This window comes from Oryctolagus cuniculus, chromosome 12 (genome assembly GCF_051225735.1).
Source record: "Oryctolagus cuniculus isolate XC-2025 breed Fujian yellow rabbit chromosome 12, ASM5122573v1, whole genome shotgun sequence".
Lineage (NCBI taxonomy): Eukaryota > Metazoa > Chordata > Mammalia > Lagomorpha > Leporidae > Oryctolagus > Oryctolagus cuniculus.
In genome coordinates, this window is record NC_142878.1 from 73,183,988 (window position 1) to 73,201,536 (window position 17,549).

At 43.3% G+C, this 17,549-nt stretch overlaps 1 protein-coding gene across 43 annotated transcripts in view; it reads right to left on the reverse strand.

Annotated features, from left to right (window-relative positions):
* Nucleotides 1-14,830: 14,830 nt before the first annotated feature.
* Nucleotides 14,831-17,549, reverse strand: part of GABPB1 (GA binding protein transcription factor subunit beta 1) — an 81,137-nt gene continuing 78,418 nt past the window's right edge. For all 43 annotated transcript variants that reach the window (XM_089310319.1, XM_070054178.2, XM_070054190.2 and 40 more), the window contains one exon: nucleotides 14,831-16,345. In XM_089310319.1, coding sequence (XP_089166445.1) covers nucleotides 16,314-16,345 — 32 coding nt within the window. In that variant the 3' untranslated portion in view covers nucleotides 14,831-16,313. The remainder of the gene's footprint in view (nucleotides 16,346-17,549) is intronic.

Consider the following 17,549-nt stretch of genomic DNA (forward strand, 5'->3'; position numbering starts at 1 on the left):
TGCCCCTCTTCCAGGCCAGCTCTCTGCTGTGGCCTGAGAAGGCAGTGGAGGATGGCCCAAGTGCTTGGGCCCTGCACCCCATGGGAGACCAGGAGAAGCACCTGGCTCCTGGCTTCGGAGCAGCACGGTGCGCCAGCTGCAGCGGCCATTGTGGGGTAAACCAACGGTAAAGGAAGACCTTCCTCTCTGTCTCTCTCTCACTGTCCACTCTGCCTGTAAAAAAAAAAAAAAAAAAAAAAAAAAGAGTGGGCATTTAGCCTAGTGGTTAGGATACTGGTTAGGGCACCTGTATCCCATATCTGAGAGCTTTGGTTTGATTCTTGGCCGCAGCTCCTGACTCCAGCTTCCTGCTAAAGCAGACCCTTGGAGGCAGTAGTGATGACGTAAGTAATTGAGTTCCTGCCACCCACATAGGAGACCTGGGATGATCCCACCTTTGGTTTGGTACAGTTCTGGCCACTGGGGCATTTAATGGTTGAATCAGAAGATGGGAGCTCTCTGTGTCTCTCTCTGCCTCTCAAATAAATGTATAAAAATGAATTCATGAATTCAAAAGACTCCAATTACAGTAGTAAAGGAAAAAATGTACAAAAATAAGAAATTTGAAAGATTCACATAAAGGAAACCTAGATCACTACTCATCAAAATGTATACGAATGGCAGAGTGGCAAGCACTTGGCCTGTCAGTTAAGAAGCCACCTGGGGTCTGGCACTGTGGCACAATGGGTTAAGCTGTCACCTCAATGCTGGCGTCCCTATGAGCCCCAGCTGCTCCACTTCTAACCCAGTTCCCTGCTGGTGCACCTGGGAAGACAGAAGACAGCCCCTGCCACCCACGTGGCAGACCCGAATAGAGTTCCAAGCTCCTGGCTTTGGAATGGCCCAGCATGCAACCTATGCAGGCATTTGGAGAGTGAACAAGCAGATGTGAAATTTCTCTTTGTCTCTGTGCCTACATAAATAAAATGTTTAATAGCAAATAGATTCATGAAAATATATTCAACATCATTAGGCATTAAGGAGATGCAAATTCAAACAAACCCTAAGGACATATTACTACTTATTTATTAGCATGGCTAAAATTAAAATTAAAAATGATAACACCAAATGCTGACAAAGATATGGGAAAACTGAATCTCATACATTTTTGGGAATGTCAAATGGCACAGCCACTCTGAAAAATAACTTGTCAGGGCCGGTGCCATGGCTCAAAAGGCTAATCCTCTGCCTGTGGCGTCAGCACCCGGGGTTCTAGTCCCAGTCGGGGCACCGGATTCTGTCCGGTTGGCCCTCTTCCAGGCCAGCTCTCTGCTGTGGCCAGGGAGTGCAGTGGAGGATGGCCCAAGTGCTTGGGCCCTGCACCCGCAAGGGAGACCAGGAGAAGCACCTGGCTCCTGGCTTCGGAGCAGCACGGTGCGCTGGCCGCAGCGCGCCGGCCGAGGCGGCCATTGGAGGGTGAACTAATGGTAAAGGAAGACCTTTCTCACTGTCCACTCTGCCTGTCAAAAAAAAAAAAAAAAAACAACTTGTCAGTTTCTTAGAAGACTAAATATGTACTTACTACACAAACTAGCAAGTATACTCTTAGTCATTTACCCCAGCAAAAATGAAGCCATGGATTCAATCACATTTTTTTAAAATCATAAGGAAAATCAAAAGACAAATGACAAACTGGGGGAACATATTCACCACGGATCGTGAAAAGAGCCACTCTCTCAAATAGGAGTACATGAAAAACTTTGAGACATAAAAAGAAAAAAGACCAGCATCCTGAAGGGGCAAAGGATAGTAAGAGAAATCACGAGAGAGGGAAGTATGAAACTCTTAGTGGAGAAAATCCGTTTAAATCTACACTAAACTGCCATTTTTCCCTTATCAGGTTAGCAAAAAACCCCGCTTGATGACGCACTCCGTGGTCAGGGCTGCAGGAAAGCAGGGCCTCCTCCCACAGTGCTGGGGGCCATGCGTTCTGGAAACAGCGATGACAGCTTGGACCCGGCTGCTCCATTACACTTCACACAAGTGACGAAAGGGCGCGTCTGAGAGCCAGCTTCTTTGTAGTCTCGTTTATCACAGCAAAAGACTGAAAATGACCGAAACATCCAACGCCACGGAACTAATGATACCCTGGTACACGACAGTACACCCACCAATTGCAGCTCCACAAAAGTAGTACACTCCAAGGTCAAGGGGGGGAGGGGACAGAAGCTTGTGGACATGATGACCCACTGGCACTATTTTTAAAAAACGGGGTGAAGTAGACAGGCATACAGGTTAAAATTGGTCAGATTTGTGAATTGGAAGACCACGCCCCTGTGTGACCTCATGCTCCTACCTGATGCCTTTGCCACGCCCCTGTGTGGCCTCATTCCCCTACCTGGCCACACCGGGGTGCCCACCAGCCAATCAGGTTGATTAACCACTCCCCTTTGGAGTGGGTTAAAAGCCTAGGGCACAGTGTGCCCGGGCCCTGCTCTTCTTCCCTGGCCTCTTGCCAGGACAGGGCTTGCTGTAGCCCTGCGCCTCCAGGGCGCATGGCCTTCGGGCCATGTACTCTAGGCTTCCTGGCCTAGATGCTCTTCCACGTGGCTGGTTCCTGGTGCTTGGTATGAACCCCTATTCACCTCTTTCCCCTAAATAAAGCTCTCACTCTCCTATGCACCTTTCTTACTAAATAAAAGCTGAAAACGTACCATGCTGCCTCGTTTATCTGTGCCGGTATTTAGAATTCTTCTCTAAATATTAGGCAAGAACCCTCTCGGGCTTATTAATATCGGGGATTTAGTAATAAGCCCGTGGTGAAATCGTAAGGCACCCCAAATTCCGGTAGCGCATGTGGCACCCCAGATAACATTTCTATGGAACTTTAAGGGGCCACAATTTAGTGTAGATTTTAGGGGGTCTTTTCCAATTTCAGGGGGACAATTAAAATATATTTTTAAATTTTATGTGCAAAAAGAAAAACTAAAATTATCAGTAAATTACTAGTAATAGTAATCACCTGGGATAGAAATCGGGTGGAGGTGTGGGAATGTACTTCTCACAGATGCCTTTTCATAACGTTATTCTTACTTTACCCATGAGAACTTCTTACCTACTAAGATTAGGACACTTGGTGCAGAAGTTAAGACACTGCTTAGGACTCCCCTGCCCCACTAGCAAAGTGCCTGGGTTCCAGTGATGGCTCTGCTTTCCATTCTAGCTTCCTGCTGATGCACGTGGGAGGCAGCAGATGATGACTCAAGTAGTTGGGTCACCTGCTACCCATGTGGGAGACCCAGATTGAATTCCCAGCTCTTGGCTTCAGCCTGGCCCAGGGCTGTTGCAGGCATCTGAAGAGTGAACAAACCCATGGGGAGATCTCTGACTCTGTCTCCCTCTCTCTCTCAAATAAATAAATTTTTAAAAAAGTAATAAAAAGACAACTTTTAAAGAACACTGTAATTAGATTCAAATGTAACCTCTTTGAAATAGCCTTCAAGGCCTCATGTGATCTGATCCTTGCCTGCTTCTCCCCTCTCGTTCCTCCCTTTCTCCCACCTCCCTCCTGGCCTTGCCCCACCCTCCTTTGGGCTTCTCACACAGATCAATTCATTTCTCTAGGGTCTGCGTTGTTTTCTAGTCTGAAAAGGTATTCCTCAAAATTTAGCTGCGACCTCCCTTAGACAGTTCTCTCCTGACTTCCTCAATCTAAATTTTGCATCACCATCTCCTGCTGTTTCCCCTTCATCGCACTTGGCACAATTGGCCGTTGAAGATGTATTTCTAGTTAGTGCACTCTCTCAGGCCTACAAATTTATTCACCACTCCAGTTCCTACTAACTTGCACAAAGTAGGTGCTTACAAAGTATTGATGGCTGGAAGATTTTTAAAACCCTAGTTGGGGCTGGGCTGGGGGCAGAGGGTAGAGACTGCTCCCCTTTGTTTTGTCATTACCAGGTATGCCATCTAGCTTCACAAAGGCCCCCCAAAGAGAAGATCTGAGTGGGGGGGGGGGGGGGGCTGCCTCTGAGTATGGGTTTAAGGGCCTGCTGGGGCAGGGCTGGAAGGAGAAGACCAGAGCATGCTCAGCCCCAGCCACAGGGACAGGGAAACGGGAAAGGCGCTTAGACTGGCCCGTGCCCAGCTCACCGTCACATGGCTCTGGCTGAGCCACCCTCCGTGGTTTTGGAGATTGGACAACCAGAACCTAGGAAATCCAAAGACTCTGGACTAGAGGGTCACGTCACTCTGGAGGCAGAAAGCCCAACCCTGGGGCTAGGGACCTAGCAAGGTTATGTATCCCTGATGTACTGGGAATTCGAACTTAGGGAGGCAGGCCTGAGACTAGGGAAACAGGACCAAGAGCTTGCTTGTGGGAGTGGGGGGCAGGGGCGCTGCCAGGGGGCTCCGCGACTGAAGCCACATCTCATAGCAAGGAGAACTCTCCCTGGTCTGGAATCTCACCCTGTACTGTGCTTTTCTTCTGCAGCTCTAAGCATCCCGGAAAATCTTCTATAAGCTATAGCTTGCTCATCTTCCTTTTTGTTGTTGTTACTTGTTTCTTTGGTTTTGTTTTTAAAGATTTAATTATTTATTTATTTGAAAGGCAGAGTTACAGAGAGAGGGAGAGAGAGATGTTCTATCCACTGGTTCACTCCCCAAATGGTTGCCAACAGCCGGTGCTGAGCCGGGCCAAAGCCCAGAGCCAGGAGCTTTGTCTGGGTCTCCCCCGTGGGTAGCAGGGAGCTGGATCAGAAGCAAAGCAGCTGGGACTCCAACCAGTGCCCATGTGGGATGCTGGTGTCAGGGCGGCAAGAATTTACTTGTTACAAACAACAGGCAAGGCCCCGGTACTTGTTTTCCCAGCTTGGGTTTAGCTGTGCTGGAGCAGGAGAAGGCCTCTTGAGGGGATGAGGGGACGGAAGCCTGCAAGGATGTGGTGGAAAACCGATCTCAAAATTTGATCGGGGGTGAGCATCCAGTGCAGCAGTCAACGTGTTGCCCGCATCCCATTACTGGAGTGCCTGGGTTTGAGTACTGGCTCTGCTTCCCATTCCCGCTTCCTGCCAGTGCACCAATGGACACCCTGGAAGGCAACAGGTGACGGCTCAAGTACATGTGCCCCTGTCACCTGCGTGGGAGTCCAACTGTATCCCTGACTCCTGCCTTCAGCCTCGCCCAGCCCTGGCTATTGCAGGCATTTGGAGAGTGAAACAGATGATGAAATCTCTCCCTCAGTTTTCAAATAAACAAGTAATTACTATTAGACATTTTTATTTTTAAAAGATTTATTTATTTATTTGAAAGAGTTACACAGAAAAAGAAAGAAAGGCAGAGAGAGAGGTCTTTCATCTGCTGGTTCACTCCCCAGTTGGCTGCACTGGCTGGAGCTGAGCCAATCTGAAGCCAGGACCCAGGAGCTTCTTCTGGGTCTCCCACATGGGTGCAGGGGCCCAAGAACTTGGGCCATCCTCCAGTGCCCTCCCAGGCCATAGCGAGAGCTGGACCAGAAGAGGAGCAGCCGGGACTAGAACTGGCACCCATATGGGATGCCGGCGCTTCAGCCCAGAGCTTTAACCCACTGTACCACAGTGCTGGCCCCATGCCACACATGTTTAAAAGATGTTATCTAAAACAGCAGAACCCAGGTGATCTAAGGCCAGTGGCTTGGAGGCAGCAGGTGGTGAGTGATAACTGGCACAGATTTGTGGAATACACAACTATAGCATACTCTGGTTGATGTCCAAGACTTGCAGGGGAGAGGGAGGGGGCATCATGTGAAAGACTGGAACCAGGGTAAGAAGGATGCAGACAGGTAAGAGGGGAAAATGGAGAAGTGGAAAAGAGAAAACCTGTATTGAGGGCTTAAGACTTGCCTAAAAGGCAATTGGAATCATTGAAATGTTTGTAGTTTAAAGCAAGAGTGACAATGAACAAATGTGCATGTTGCGTGTTCTTTAGCTTCGAGGTAGAGGGTGGAGAACTGAACTAGAGGGAAGCTAAAATGGAAAACCAGTTAGGAGGCTGACGTGGAGAGGGCACCAGAAGTCCAATTCCAGTTACCGAACACATCCCCACCTCTGTATTCTTCAAATGCAAGAGCAAGTTGCCTTTCCTCCTAATGGATGCAGAGTGCTTTCCTCTCCATGCCATCTCTCACATTACCAAGGCTACCTACGAATACAGTTTCCTGAGCCTAAATCCTCCACCTTGGGCTTAAGCATTTGCTCAACCCCAAACTCCAATCCTAATTCCTGTGTGGTGCTGCGCCACAACCAGGCAGGAAAGGATCTCTTGTGTCTTCCCTGTTCCTAGCTCTGAGGGCAGCAGAGGGCAGCAGTGGGATGTCCCCCACGTATTGTTCCTGTGACATTCTCATCTGTCTTTTTTCCCTATGCTGACGCACACAGGACTTACGACGATGCTATCTGTGTCTTTTCTGCCCTAGTGTGCATCCCAACCTGTGCCTCCAGGATCATAACCCCTACAGGGGTGTCTTAGCCACCAAGGCACAAGAAAATAAGGCAGCAAGATTAACCTCTGGGGACTTCCTGTGGATTCCTTTTCCTGAGTGAATTGATGCCGCTGTCATCTAGTAAGCAGATGCCAAGAGTGCTGTTTAACATCATTTAATGCACAGGCTGCCCCTACAAAGAATGACCTGACCAGAAACACCAGTAGTGACAAGGTTGAGAAACTGTGCTCTTTGAAAAACTGAAAAGACCTAGGGTTTATTTCCGACACTCACGACATAGGGATGTTATTTTACCTCTCTCACTTCCCATCTGTATAACAGGAACCAGTAAGTTTTTTTCAAAAGATATTTATTTATTTGAAAGGTAGAGAGAGAGAGAGAGAGAGAGATAGAAAGAGTGTGTGAGACAGAAAGAGAGCAAGATCTTCCATCTACTAGTTCACTCCCCAAATGTTTGCCACAGCCAGGGCTGGGCCAGGCCAAAACCAAGAGCCAGGAACTCTGAGTCTCCTACATAGGTGACAGAGAACCAAATACTTGAACCTTCCCAGGGGTATCGGCAGGAAGCTGGATGGGAAGAAGAGTAACTAGGACTCAAACCGACACTCCTATATAGGATGCCAGCATCCCTGGTGGCAGCTTAACCTGCTGGGTGTCACAATCCCCACCCAACAGTTTTGTTTTTTTTTTTTTTAATCTCACCTAGGAAAATGAGAATTCCAACACGAAGAGGACAGAGTAGAAATTCCACTCTCCAGAGAATCAGAGCTGACATTCATTCATTCACCTAATACTGGTTAGGGCTTTTCCTTCTGTCGGGTGCTGCTATGGATGCCAAGGAAGCCATGAAGAACTCCCCATGGAGCTACCCTGAGGTGGAGCAGTTAGGAAACACACGAAGGAGACAGTGTGGCAGCAGTCAGAAGCACAGCGAGAAAATACAGGGCAGGGCAGGGAAGGGGTAGAGAACCAGAGGTGCAAGACAGGACAAGGCAGAAGAGACCTCACAGAAAAGCTGGCTTTTGAGAAAACCCTGGAGGAGGTGAGAGAAGGAGGGTTAGGGACCTCTGGAGAGAAGTGCTGTAGACAGAAGGGACGAGATGTGCAGAGCCACAGCAATCCGAGAGCCTCGTGAATGTGGGTAATAGCAAGGAAGTCACCCTGTGCGGAGTGAAGTGATGGGGCAGAAGAGGAGGAAGGGAGTCAGACAGTGGCGGGAGGAGTGGGTCGTATCAGCCATGGTGATTACTTCAACATTTACTCCAAGCAGGAAAGGGATCCACAAAAGCAGCTGAGCGGAGGAGTGACATGACCCAGCTTGGTTCTGGCTGCCCTTTGGAGGAGCAAGGGGTTGGGAAGCCATCATAATGACCTAGACACGGGATGATGGTGTTACTAATGGATCCAGGGTGCAGTGACCAGATTCTAGGTATATATGACAATACAAAACAAACCGGATTTGCTAACAGTATGAAAGTGGGATATGGAAGAAAGAAAAAGTCAAGGGTGCCTTCAAAGTTTGGAGTCCAAGTAACAGGAAGGAAGCAGCTGGCATTACCGAAAATGGGCATGACTCGAAGGGGAAGGTTCTGAGAGGAATATTTTCAGTTTTGAGGATGTCAAGTTTGAAATGCTTTTGAGATCTGTAGGTGGAACCATCGAGTAAGTAGTTGGATGACTCTGCAGTTCATGGGAGGAAGCCTGGGCTGGAGATACAAATCTGGCACTCATCAGCCTACAGATGATATTTAAAGCAGTGAAACTGCATGGAGTTGCCAAGCAAGTAAATTCTGAGATGAACATGCAAGGATCTTATGTCACATAACCCTGCAAATGACATTTCTATTTAGAGTCTTACACTTCACTCCCCACCTTGCCCCATTCATACTCATCCTCCCCCACCTCATCCCACCTACCATACTCATACTCACACTGTACCTCACTCTCAAATACACACACACACACACACACACACACACACATCTATAGTATAGAATACACTTCAACAAATCTTAATCATCCTGTACTTCTGGTAAAGGGACAGTTTAATATCATTTTTGTGGCTGCATAGTATTCTATCACATGATATACTAGAATTTATTCAACCAACTTCAGTAGTACACATTTGTGAGGTTTAAGTTGTTGTTATTTGTGAAAATGTTTTATTAGAAAGAATGAGATAGGCCAATTTCACACCCTTAGATTTTCCTTAAAATAAACTGCTTAAAGTAGAATCGATGGGCCCACGAGTTTCTATTTTACAAGATGTTCCTCCCTACAAAGATTGTTTATATCAGAGTTTGTCCATCTCTCCACACATGGGGACACCGAGCTTCACTTCCTCCCTTTTTCAAGACACAGCAAACAGAAAAAGTTAAATAAATAAATTATAATTTTAGTAACAATTATTTTCTTATATATACATATATATTTAGCTGTTTGAACATCTTACTGAGTTCTGCCTGCAAGAAGTCTTCCACCTCTGATCTATCCTTCTTGCTTATAACTGAATTGAGGTAGGAAGTATTGAAAGTAGGTTCTACCTTGAAGCTAGACAACAGGAAAAAAGCCTGTATCTCTAACTGCACTGAGAAACTCCACTAAGAAGTACTATGCTTACCCAGTAAGTGAAAACATAAACTAGAAATGAAGTGGTAACTGCTATAACCCAAAGTTGCACTTACAAAAATTTTATTTATTTAATAAAAGCTTTCTATAAAAAAAAGAGAGAAAAAAAAAAGAAATGAAGTGGTACAGGGATGGCACTGTGGTGTAGTGGGTAAAGCTGCCACCTATAGTGCCAGCATCCCATATGGACGCCAGTTCAAATCCTGGCTGCTCCACTTCCCATCCTGCTCTCTGCTATAGCCTGGGAAAGCAGTAGAAGATGGCCCAAGTGCTTGGGCCCCTACATCCACGTGGGAGACCCAGAAGAAGCTCCTGTCTCCTGGCTTCGGATTGGTGCAGCTCTGGCCTATATGGCCGTCTGGGGAGTGAACTAGTGAACTGAAGATCTCTCTCTCTCTCTGCCTCTGCCTCTCTGTAACTTTGTCTTTCAAATAAATAAATCTTAAAGAAAAATAAAATAGAAATGAAGTGGTACTATTGTCCCTGTCAAAAACAAGCAGAATTTACAAGGAAGGGATCAAGACAAGGTACACCATCCAAAGAATTGCCTAGAATTGAGGGACTGTTTCCATTTTCAACCATGTATATTGAAAGGGGATTTTTATGCCCATAGTTACAGTATGTCTGCTCCTAGAATGAGCCTTGGGTATAGTTGTGAACTAGGAGCAGTCTAAGAAAAGCGAGATGAAAGGAGGGGAAAAGAAATCCAGCTTCCTCCAGGGAGGAACCAGCTGTATGCAGAGCAATCAGGCTTGAGAGCTCACTTAGAAGAGTAGCATCCTGATAGACTCGACAGCACCTCAGCAAGTGGAAAATCACTGTTTCTTCTCTCTCCCCTTCTCACTCCGTAACTCTGATCTTCAAATTAATAAATAAATCTTTATAGAAGGGGGGGGGGCTGGCATTATGGCTTAGTGAGTAAAGCCGCTGCCTGCAGTGCCAGCATCCCATATGGGCACTGGTTCCATTCCTGGAAGCTCCTCTTCTGATCCAGTTCCCTGCTTATGGCCTAGGAAAAGCAGTGGAAGATGGCCCAAGTGCTTGGGCCCTGTCACTGATGTGAGAGACCTGGAAGAAGCTCCTGACTCTCGCCTTGGCCCAGCCCCAGTCAATGCAGCCATCTGGGGAGTGAACCAGCAGATGGAAGCTCTCTTTCTCTCCCTCTCTCTTTGTAACTCTTTCAAATTAATAAATACATCTTAAAAAAAAGGCAGTCATCCCAACCCCAACCTGTTACAAAGAAACAGTAATTTTCTTTTTTTTTTTTTTTAAGAAAATTACTATTTCTTTGTAACAGGTTGGGGCTGGGATGACTGCCTTTACATCCTTCAATATTCCATTCTAAAATACAATGTTTACTACATACAGGCAGTATGCCTTGCACTGCTCATGCATACCATTTGATTGACTCTATACAACAACCTAGTGAAGGCCATCTTCCACTCATCCTTGAGAAACTGAGTCTCCAGGGAATGAAAGTACTTGGCTAACATTACACAAGATCATATAAACGTGAAGATGGAATAAAACATTTCAACATCAGGTTCATAATGATTGTCTTTTGTGGGGGTGAAATGGAATCAGGAAAGAGAACAAAGGAACTTCAACTACATCTCTAACATTCTTTTTCTTAAAGGAACTGAAGGGAAGAAGGCAAACAAGATTTATCAAATTTGGATGGTAAATCCATGGATGTTTCAATAAATCTCTCCTAAAACTTTTAAAAAATTTTTGTTGATTGATTTGTTTATTTGAAAGGCTGAGTCACAGAAAGCGAGGGCGAGATAGGAAAAAGAGATCCTGCACCCACTGGTTCCCTCCCCAAATGGCTGCAACAGCCAGGGTTGGGCAAGATGGAAGCCAAGGAGCCAGGAGCTTCACCTGAGTCTCCCACCAGGGTGCAGGGGTCCAGGGACTTGAGCCATTTTCCACTGCCCTCCCAGGTGCATCAGCAAGGGGTTGGATCAGAAGGGGAGAAGTTAGGACTTGAACCAGTGCCGATTTAGATTGCTTGTGTTGCGGGTGGTGGCTTAACCTGTTACACCACAACACAGGCCCCTCTCTGTCTCTTCAGTTAACAGAGTGAGGGAGATAGATTATAGTTTTCATTCGTGTGTAGGCTTCCTTAGTATGGTATCTTTCTTTAGCAAAACAGTAAGTGAATGCAATTTAAAATTAATTCTTAAGAGTAATGATGGCGGCGCCGGCACACCGGGTTCTAGTCCCGGTTGGGGCGCCGGATTCTGTCCCGGTTGCCCCTCTTCCAGGCCAGCTCTCTGCTATGGCCAGGGAGTGCAGTGGAGGATGGCCCAGGTGCTTGGGCCCTGCACCCCATGGGAGACCAGGAAAAGCACCTGGCTCCTGGCTCCTGCCAGGATCAGCGCGGTGCGCCGGCTGCAGCGGCGGCCATTGGAGGGTGAACCAACGGCAAAGGAAGACCTTTCTCTCTCTGTCTCTCTCTCTCACTGTCCACTCTGCCTGTCAAAAAAAAAAAAAAAAAAAAAAAAAAAAAAAAAAAAAAAGAGTAATGATGAAAATGGTCTTTACTGACTTTTAACTGACACACAAAAAATATATAAGAAAATGATCCTTGGGGCCAGTGCTATGGTATAGTAGGCTAAGCCTTGACCTGTGGCACCAGCATCACATATGGGCACTGGTTCTCAGTTGCTCCTTTTCTAATCCAGCTCTCTACTTATGGCCTGGGAAAGCAGTGAAAGATGGCCCAAGTGCTTGGGCCCTGCACCCACATGGGAGACCAGGAAGAAGCTCCTGCCTCTTGGCTTCGGATCAGCCCAGCTCTGTTGTGGCCATCTGGGGACTGAGCCAGCAGATGAAGGACCTGTCTGTCTTTCCCTTTCTCTATAACTCTCTCAAATTAAAAAAATAATTTTTTTTTTTAAAAAAAGGTCCTCATAGACAGATTAGGAAAATATCAAAATAATCCATGAAATTCAAATTTATAATCCGTGTGATCAATCACAGTAAGGATAAAATTGCATTACATAATACTATATAAATGTAGAAAATATATAACAATTGTGCATATGAGATCAAAACTACTCAAATAAAAAATGAAGCAATTAATAAAGCCATTGTGGATAGAACCCCAGAAATCAAATCAAAATTTTTCCAGAATACACATGGTAGGGTTTTTTTTTAGTTATAACATTTAGCTAAAAATGAAGGGCCCCAAGAATTGCATCTAACTTATATTCAATATTTGATCATCATTAAAATATTTCTAAAGGAGCTAAGGATTTCAAAACAATCTAAGATAACAAGATGATCTGTGTATCTACATATTTGGAAAAGTTTTAATAAGTCACAAAAATATTGATACCAAATTTTGATTTGGAGCCACATACGTTTTTCCAGTGATGATACCATGTTTTCCATTACAGGTTACACAGAATAATCTGAGAATGAATTCAGAATTTACGTCAAACTCAGTCTACCTCCATCAGGTGTTCTCACCTAATAGCAAGAAAGTAAATAGCAAACATCATTTTAACGACAACAGACTAGTTATCTATAATGAAATCCAAGTACTGTAAATATTATTTAATGAAATGGCAAATCTGTTAGTTGGTCCATTCCTAAGTTGATCTGACATAATAGAGGAGTTATTTATTTAATGGAAGCAAAATGAATAGAACATTTTTTTCTATTTGCTATATAAGCTTGAGTGCAAATACTTTGGGAACCCATGCATATGGACATAAAGGTTCCTAGAATTGTTTTGTTATTTAATTTGAAAAGATTTTTCTTTTTGCTATAATTTACTTTGAGACAGCTTTCAAGATCTTCCAGGTTTAAAAGAACAAAGAAATGCCACAGCTTTTTATCAGGAAAAGCTAGTTTAGCATAATGAGGTTACCTCAAAATTTCATGGAAAATGCATATTTATGAAAAAACTATTCATAGATATAAAATTTTTGGACCAAAATAAACATCGTTTAATTCCATTTTCCATGAACTTTTAAAAGAACCCTTGTACAGAGAAAAAAAAGTCAAATCAGAATAAAGCATCTATGAATGTTTCTATAAACTCTTTGATTCCTGTTCTGGGCAATAAATTCTTTAATTTCTGGTAAACAACATTAAAAAAAATCACACTGAAGACTCCTAAACTAGCATAGATTTTGTTATGTTTTGGATAAACATCATTGTATATAGGTTTTTCTAATGCAAACTAGTTTTCATTACATATTTCCCAAAAATGAAAAGTCTCAATTCTATTCTACTGAATATCACAGAAAAAAGTTCTCCAACTCCCAATCCTCCAACAACATAAAAAAAAAAGCATTCCAGTGTCAGAGCAAAGGAGTAGAGTACATATTCCAGCAGTCATATCATGAAAGATTGACGTAATAATAAAATAATTCCTAAAAGCCAATGAAAATAAATTATATCACAAGTTATTTCCTTTAGGGAAATTATTAAGGTAAGATATAAACAAAATAAACAGTAACGAGAGAAAATCAGTCAAGAAGCACAATCCTTGCAGACACTACTGTTCAGCTGAGGTTTTCTGGAAGCATCACAGCCCCAGCCTAGAATTTGTAATGCATGAGCTCCAGCCATTGCACACAGGAAGAGCTAAATATGAGTCATTTAGGCAACCAAGACCTCAGTGACCTCAGTGTCTACACAGTTCCTAACAAGCAGCATTCCAGGTGCCTAAGAAACTAAGTAGGCCCTAACACTTTGTGGTCTGATTCTCTCACAGCAGCCTAGTGGAGAAAGATTGCTCTACGTGTTTATTCATACATACGTGGAAACAATTAACCACCAACGTGGCAACCAGCAACCACTAACTACAAATCCATGACTGTGTAGTGGAAGCATTTCAAGAACAGATTTCTGAAAACTTAAACCAGAAGTCATTTTAATTACCAATTCTTGTCTAAGTATTGATTTCTCAGCATAGCGAATGTAGTGCAAACAAATGCACAATGAAACAAATCCAACAGAACAATGACTGAAAAAAGTGAACATCCCTAAAGGTATCTTAACACCTGATATTATCATAGACTTACTCCTTCTGAAGTAAAAATTTTCTCCCATCTACGCAGCTGTTGTCATAAGAGATCAAAATTCTTTCTTGAACCAGGCAGTCTAGCAGCATAGGAGACTAGAAGTCAAAAGAGGCATTACATTAGCTTTTCAGATGGTCAGATGGTTGCTTCAACACGGACTCAAGGCCTTTCAGGGCCAGCCTGGTCTGGAAGCAACACCACACAGGGCTGCACTCTGGGTAAACAGACTGATCTTTCAACACAGCAAATCCGGGTACTCGACTGCCATAGCAGCACCCCACCTGACAGAACTGAATGCACTAAGTTGATCACAAACAGGTGTTCTCCACTGACTTCTCAAGACTGCACAAAAAGCAGCTTCATGCTACTGAAAATCTGATCCGGCATTTTGAAAACTTCGTTGTGGATGCTTTAAAACTATACCAAACTTAGTGGAAAATTGAAAAACATTTTTTTCTTCCTTATAGAATTCTTAACTTTGCCCCCTGAAGTTTTTTCAAGCTTCCAATAGCAACTAAAACAGTCTGTTAATCCTTTTATTACCTTAACAACCACACTGATAATTCCAGCAAGAGAACTAGCAACTCCAAAGAAGTTACCACACCATGAAACACTTTCAAATGGTGGGATATAGCTCAAATAAAAAGTGGAATAAAATAATGTGTGAGTAAAATGTGGCCAAAACATAAGTCTACACTGAACATATGTGGAAAAGATATTTAATTGTAAAATAGAAAAGTAGGCCAGAGTACAGTTTTAAGGGTAACTGCTTCTTTATACAGTATAGGTAATCTAGAGGGGTTTGGGGTTAAGCATCTTCATAAAGCAATAAAACATTAAAAAACAAAGCAAGAAATAAGAGCTTGTAGTTATGTTTTACAAAAAAGAACACACAGTCTGTCAGAGTTTCATGTCCATACATTGTGGAATCCAACAACAATGTGATGAGAGTTAAGTCATAACACAGATGCTAAGCTTTCAGAGGGAAAAGTAAAAGTTGGCGCTAGTCTTATCGAGAGCGTCACTGTAGTACAAAAAGTTCTTGTTCTACATACAAAAACAATTTTTTTTTCCATGAGAATAATTTCCTGGAGAGGGGGAAATAAGTCCATGAAGTATTTCAGAAACCCATATTCATTGAGTTTTCCAAAAACATTATCTTAAAATCCAGTGCCTTAAAGTGCTTTCATGTGGAAATCATGATGGAAGGCACAGAATACAGTTTCACGTCCCCACTATGAAATTTCAAAAAAGCATATTGTGCCGGGTTCGTAAATTCAAGTTATCTTGTAAGCTGCTCCTTCCAAGAACATTGTCACTCCAATAAAACCAGCTGTTAGCTTACTTAGCTTCAATGACCTATAGAATAAAAGGTGGTTTTTTTTCTTCCTAGTAACTTTCATCATCTTTGTGGGAAAAATACCTACGCAGGTGATGCACTCTGAAATTATAAAACATGCAGAATATGTACAAACAGAAAGTTTAAAAAATATTTGCTTCATATACATGTAAATCTACTTGGGTATAGCTGAAATTGAACAAATATAAAAATTTCACTTTCTAAAAAATGTTTTCAGAGAATCTGAGACAACTTAAAGCTGTACAAAGATTTCCTGGAAGAAATCTTCCCTTCATATAGAAGTTTATACCTATAGGAGTAATTCCAGCATCGGTCCACCATAATTATTACACATTTGGTCTAATCAGCAATGATCACCCTTAGAACTGTTCTGTTTCTGAGAGATCAAGGTTTGTACTAAAATCAAAAAGAATTCACAAAAACAGTGGCTTGTTGTGGTTTTGGATCTCTTCAACAATCTTTATCAACTCATTTGGAACTGTAAAAAAAAAAACAAGAACTATTTACAGAATTCAGTTTTAAATACATTTCACAACTTCTAAAGTAAAGTTTTATGTTACAAGAATTCAGAGCTCATGGCTTAAGTCCAATTATCAATCTGAAGTCTCTTCTATTATCCTGTATTCCCATGACTGTACTCTTAATGCGTACAGTTCGAGATTGTATTCTTTCTTGGCCAAAAGTAAAATCAAACTACATGTTCAGTTAAACAGCTTCTTTATTAGTCTGAAGACGAGTCATAGCTTCTAACTTCTGTCTGTAGGCTTCTGCTTCCTGTTCTTTCTTTAGAAGTTGCTGTCGATATTTTTGGGCTTCTCGGTTTGCTTCATCCAGCTGTTTCTGAAGGGCTTCTCTCTCCTAATTTAAAAAAAAAAAAGGTCACTTTCAGTTTTTGCACATTTTATATTGACACATATAAGCATGCAGCCTTCAAATAAATCTGCCATAAGTAGCCACCTGTCATTATTTCCTAGACATCTTACCTTTTCAATCAATTCACTTAATAATTAAAGACATAATTTTGTGCACCACACTTTGAAATACAGATTAGCTTCTGACATCAAATAAATTATTTTGTAACTAGAAATAGGACTAACAGAATGAACCTGAATTGGGTACTTATACTTTTATACATACAAAAAACACTAGAGAACCATTTTAAGAGGGAAATAAGCAATCATATACCTTCATCTATTTGTGATATTTTCATCTAAAGGTGACAATTATGAAACAACATTTGTTGAGCATCTGCTACCTTAAAGGTGATTCCCAACAAGAGGCCTCTTAGATATTACGCTCATGTTACCGGTGAGAAAAGTGATGCTCAGAAATGCTACGTTTTTTCCCAGGGTCACACACAGTAAGGAGCTGGGTTTATGGGATTCTAATATTTCTTTTAAAACTATCTTTCTCTCTCTCTCTCTGCCTCTCCTTCTCTCTGTAACTCTGACTTTCAAATAAATAATTTTAAAAGGGGTGGGGCGGCACTGTGGCGCAGCGGGTTAATGCCCTGGCCTTAAGTGCCGGCATCCCACGTGGGCGCTGGTTCGAGACCTGGCTGCTCTACTTCCCATCTAGCTTTCTATTATGGCCTGGGAAAGCCGTACAAGATGGCCCAAGTCCTTGGGCCCCTGCACCTGCATGGGAGACCCAGAAGAAGCTCTTGGCTCCTGGCTTCGGATCAGCTCAGTTCTGGTCATTGCAGCCAACTGGGGAGTGAACCATCGGATGGAAGACCTCTCTCTTTCTCTCTCTCTCTCTCTCTCTTTCTGCCTCTCCTTCTCTCTTTGTGTAACTCTCACTTTCAAATCTATCTATCTATCTATCTATCTATCTATCTATCTATTTATCTATCTTCCTTCCTCTGGTCCAGCATTGTGGTGTAACAGGTAAAGCCGCTGCTGCAGTGCCAGCATATCATATAGGTACTAGTTCAAGTCCTGGCTGTTCCGCTTCCGATCCAGCTCCTTGCTAATGCGCCTGGGAAAGCAGCGGAAGATGGCCCGAGTCCTTGGGCCCCTGCAAGACCCGGAAGAAGTTCCTCCTTCAACCTGGCCACCAC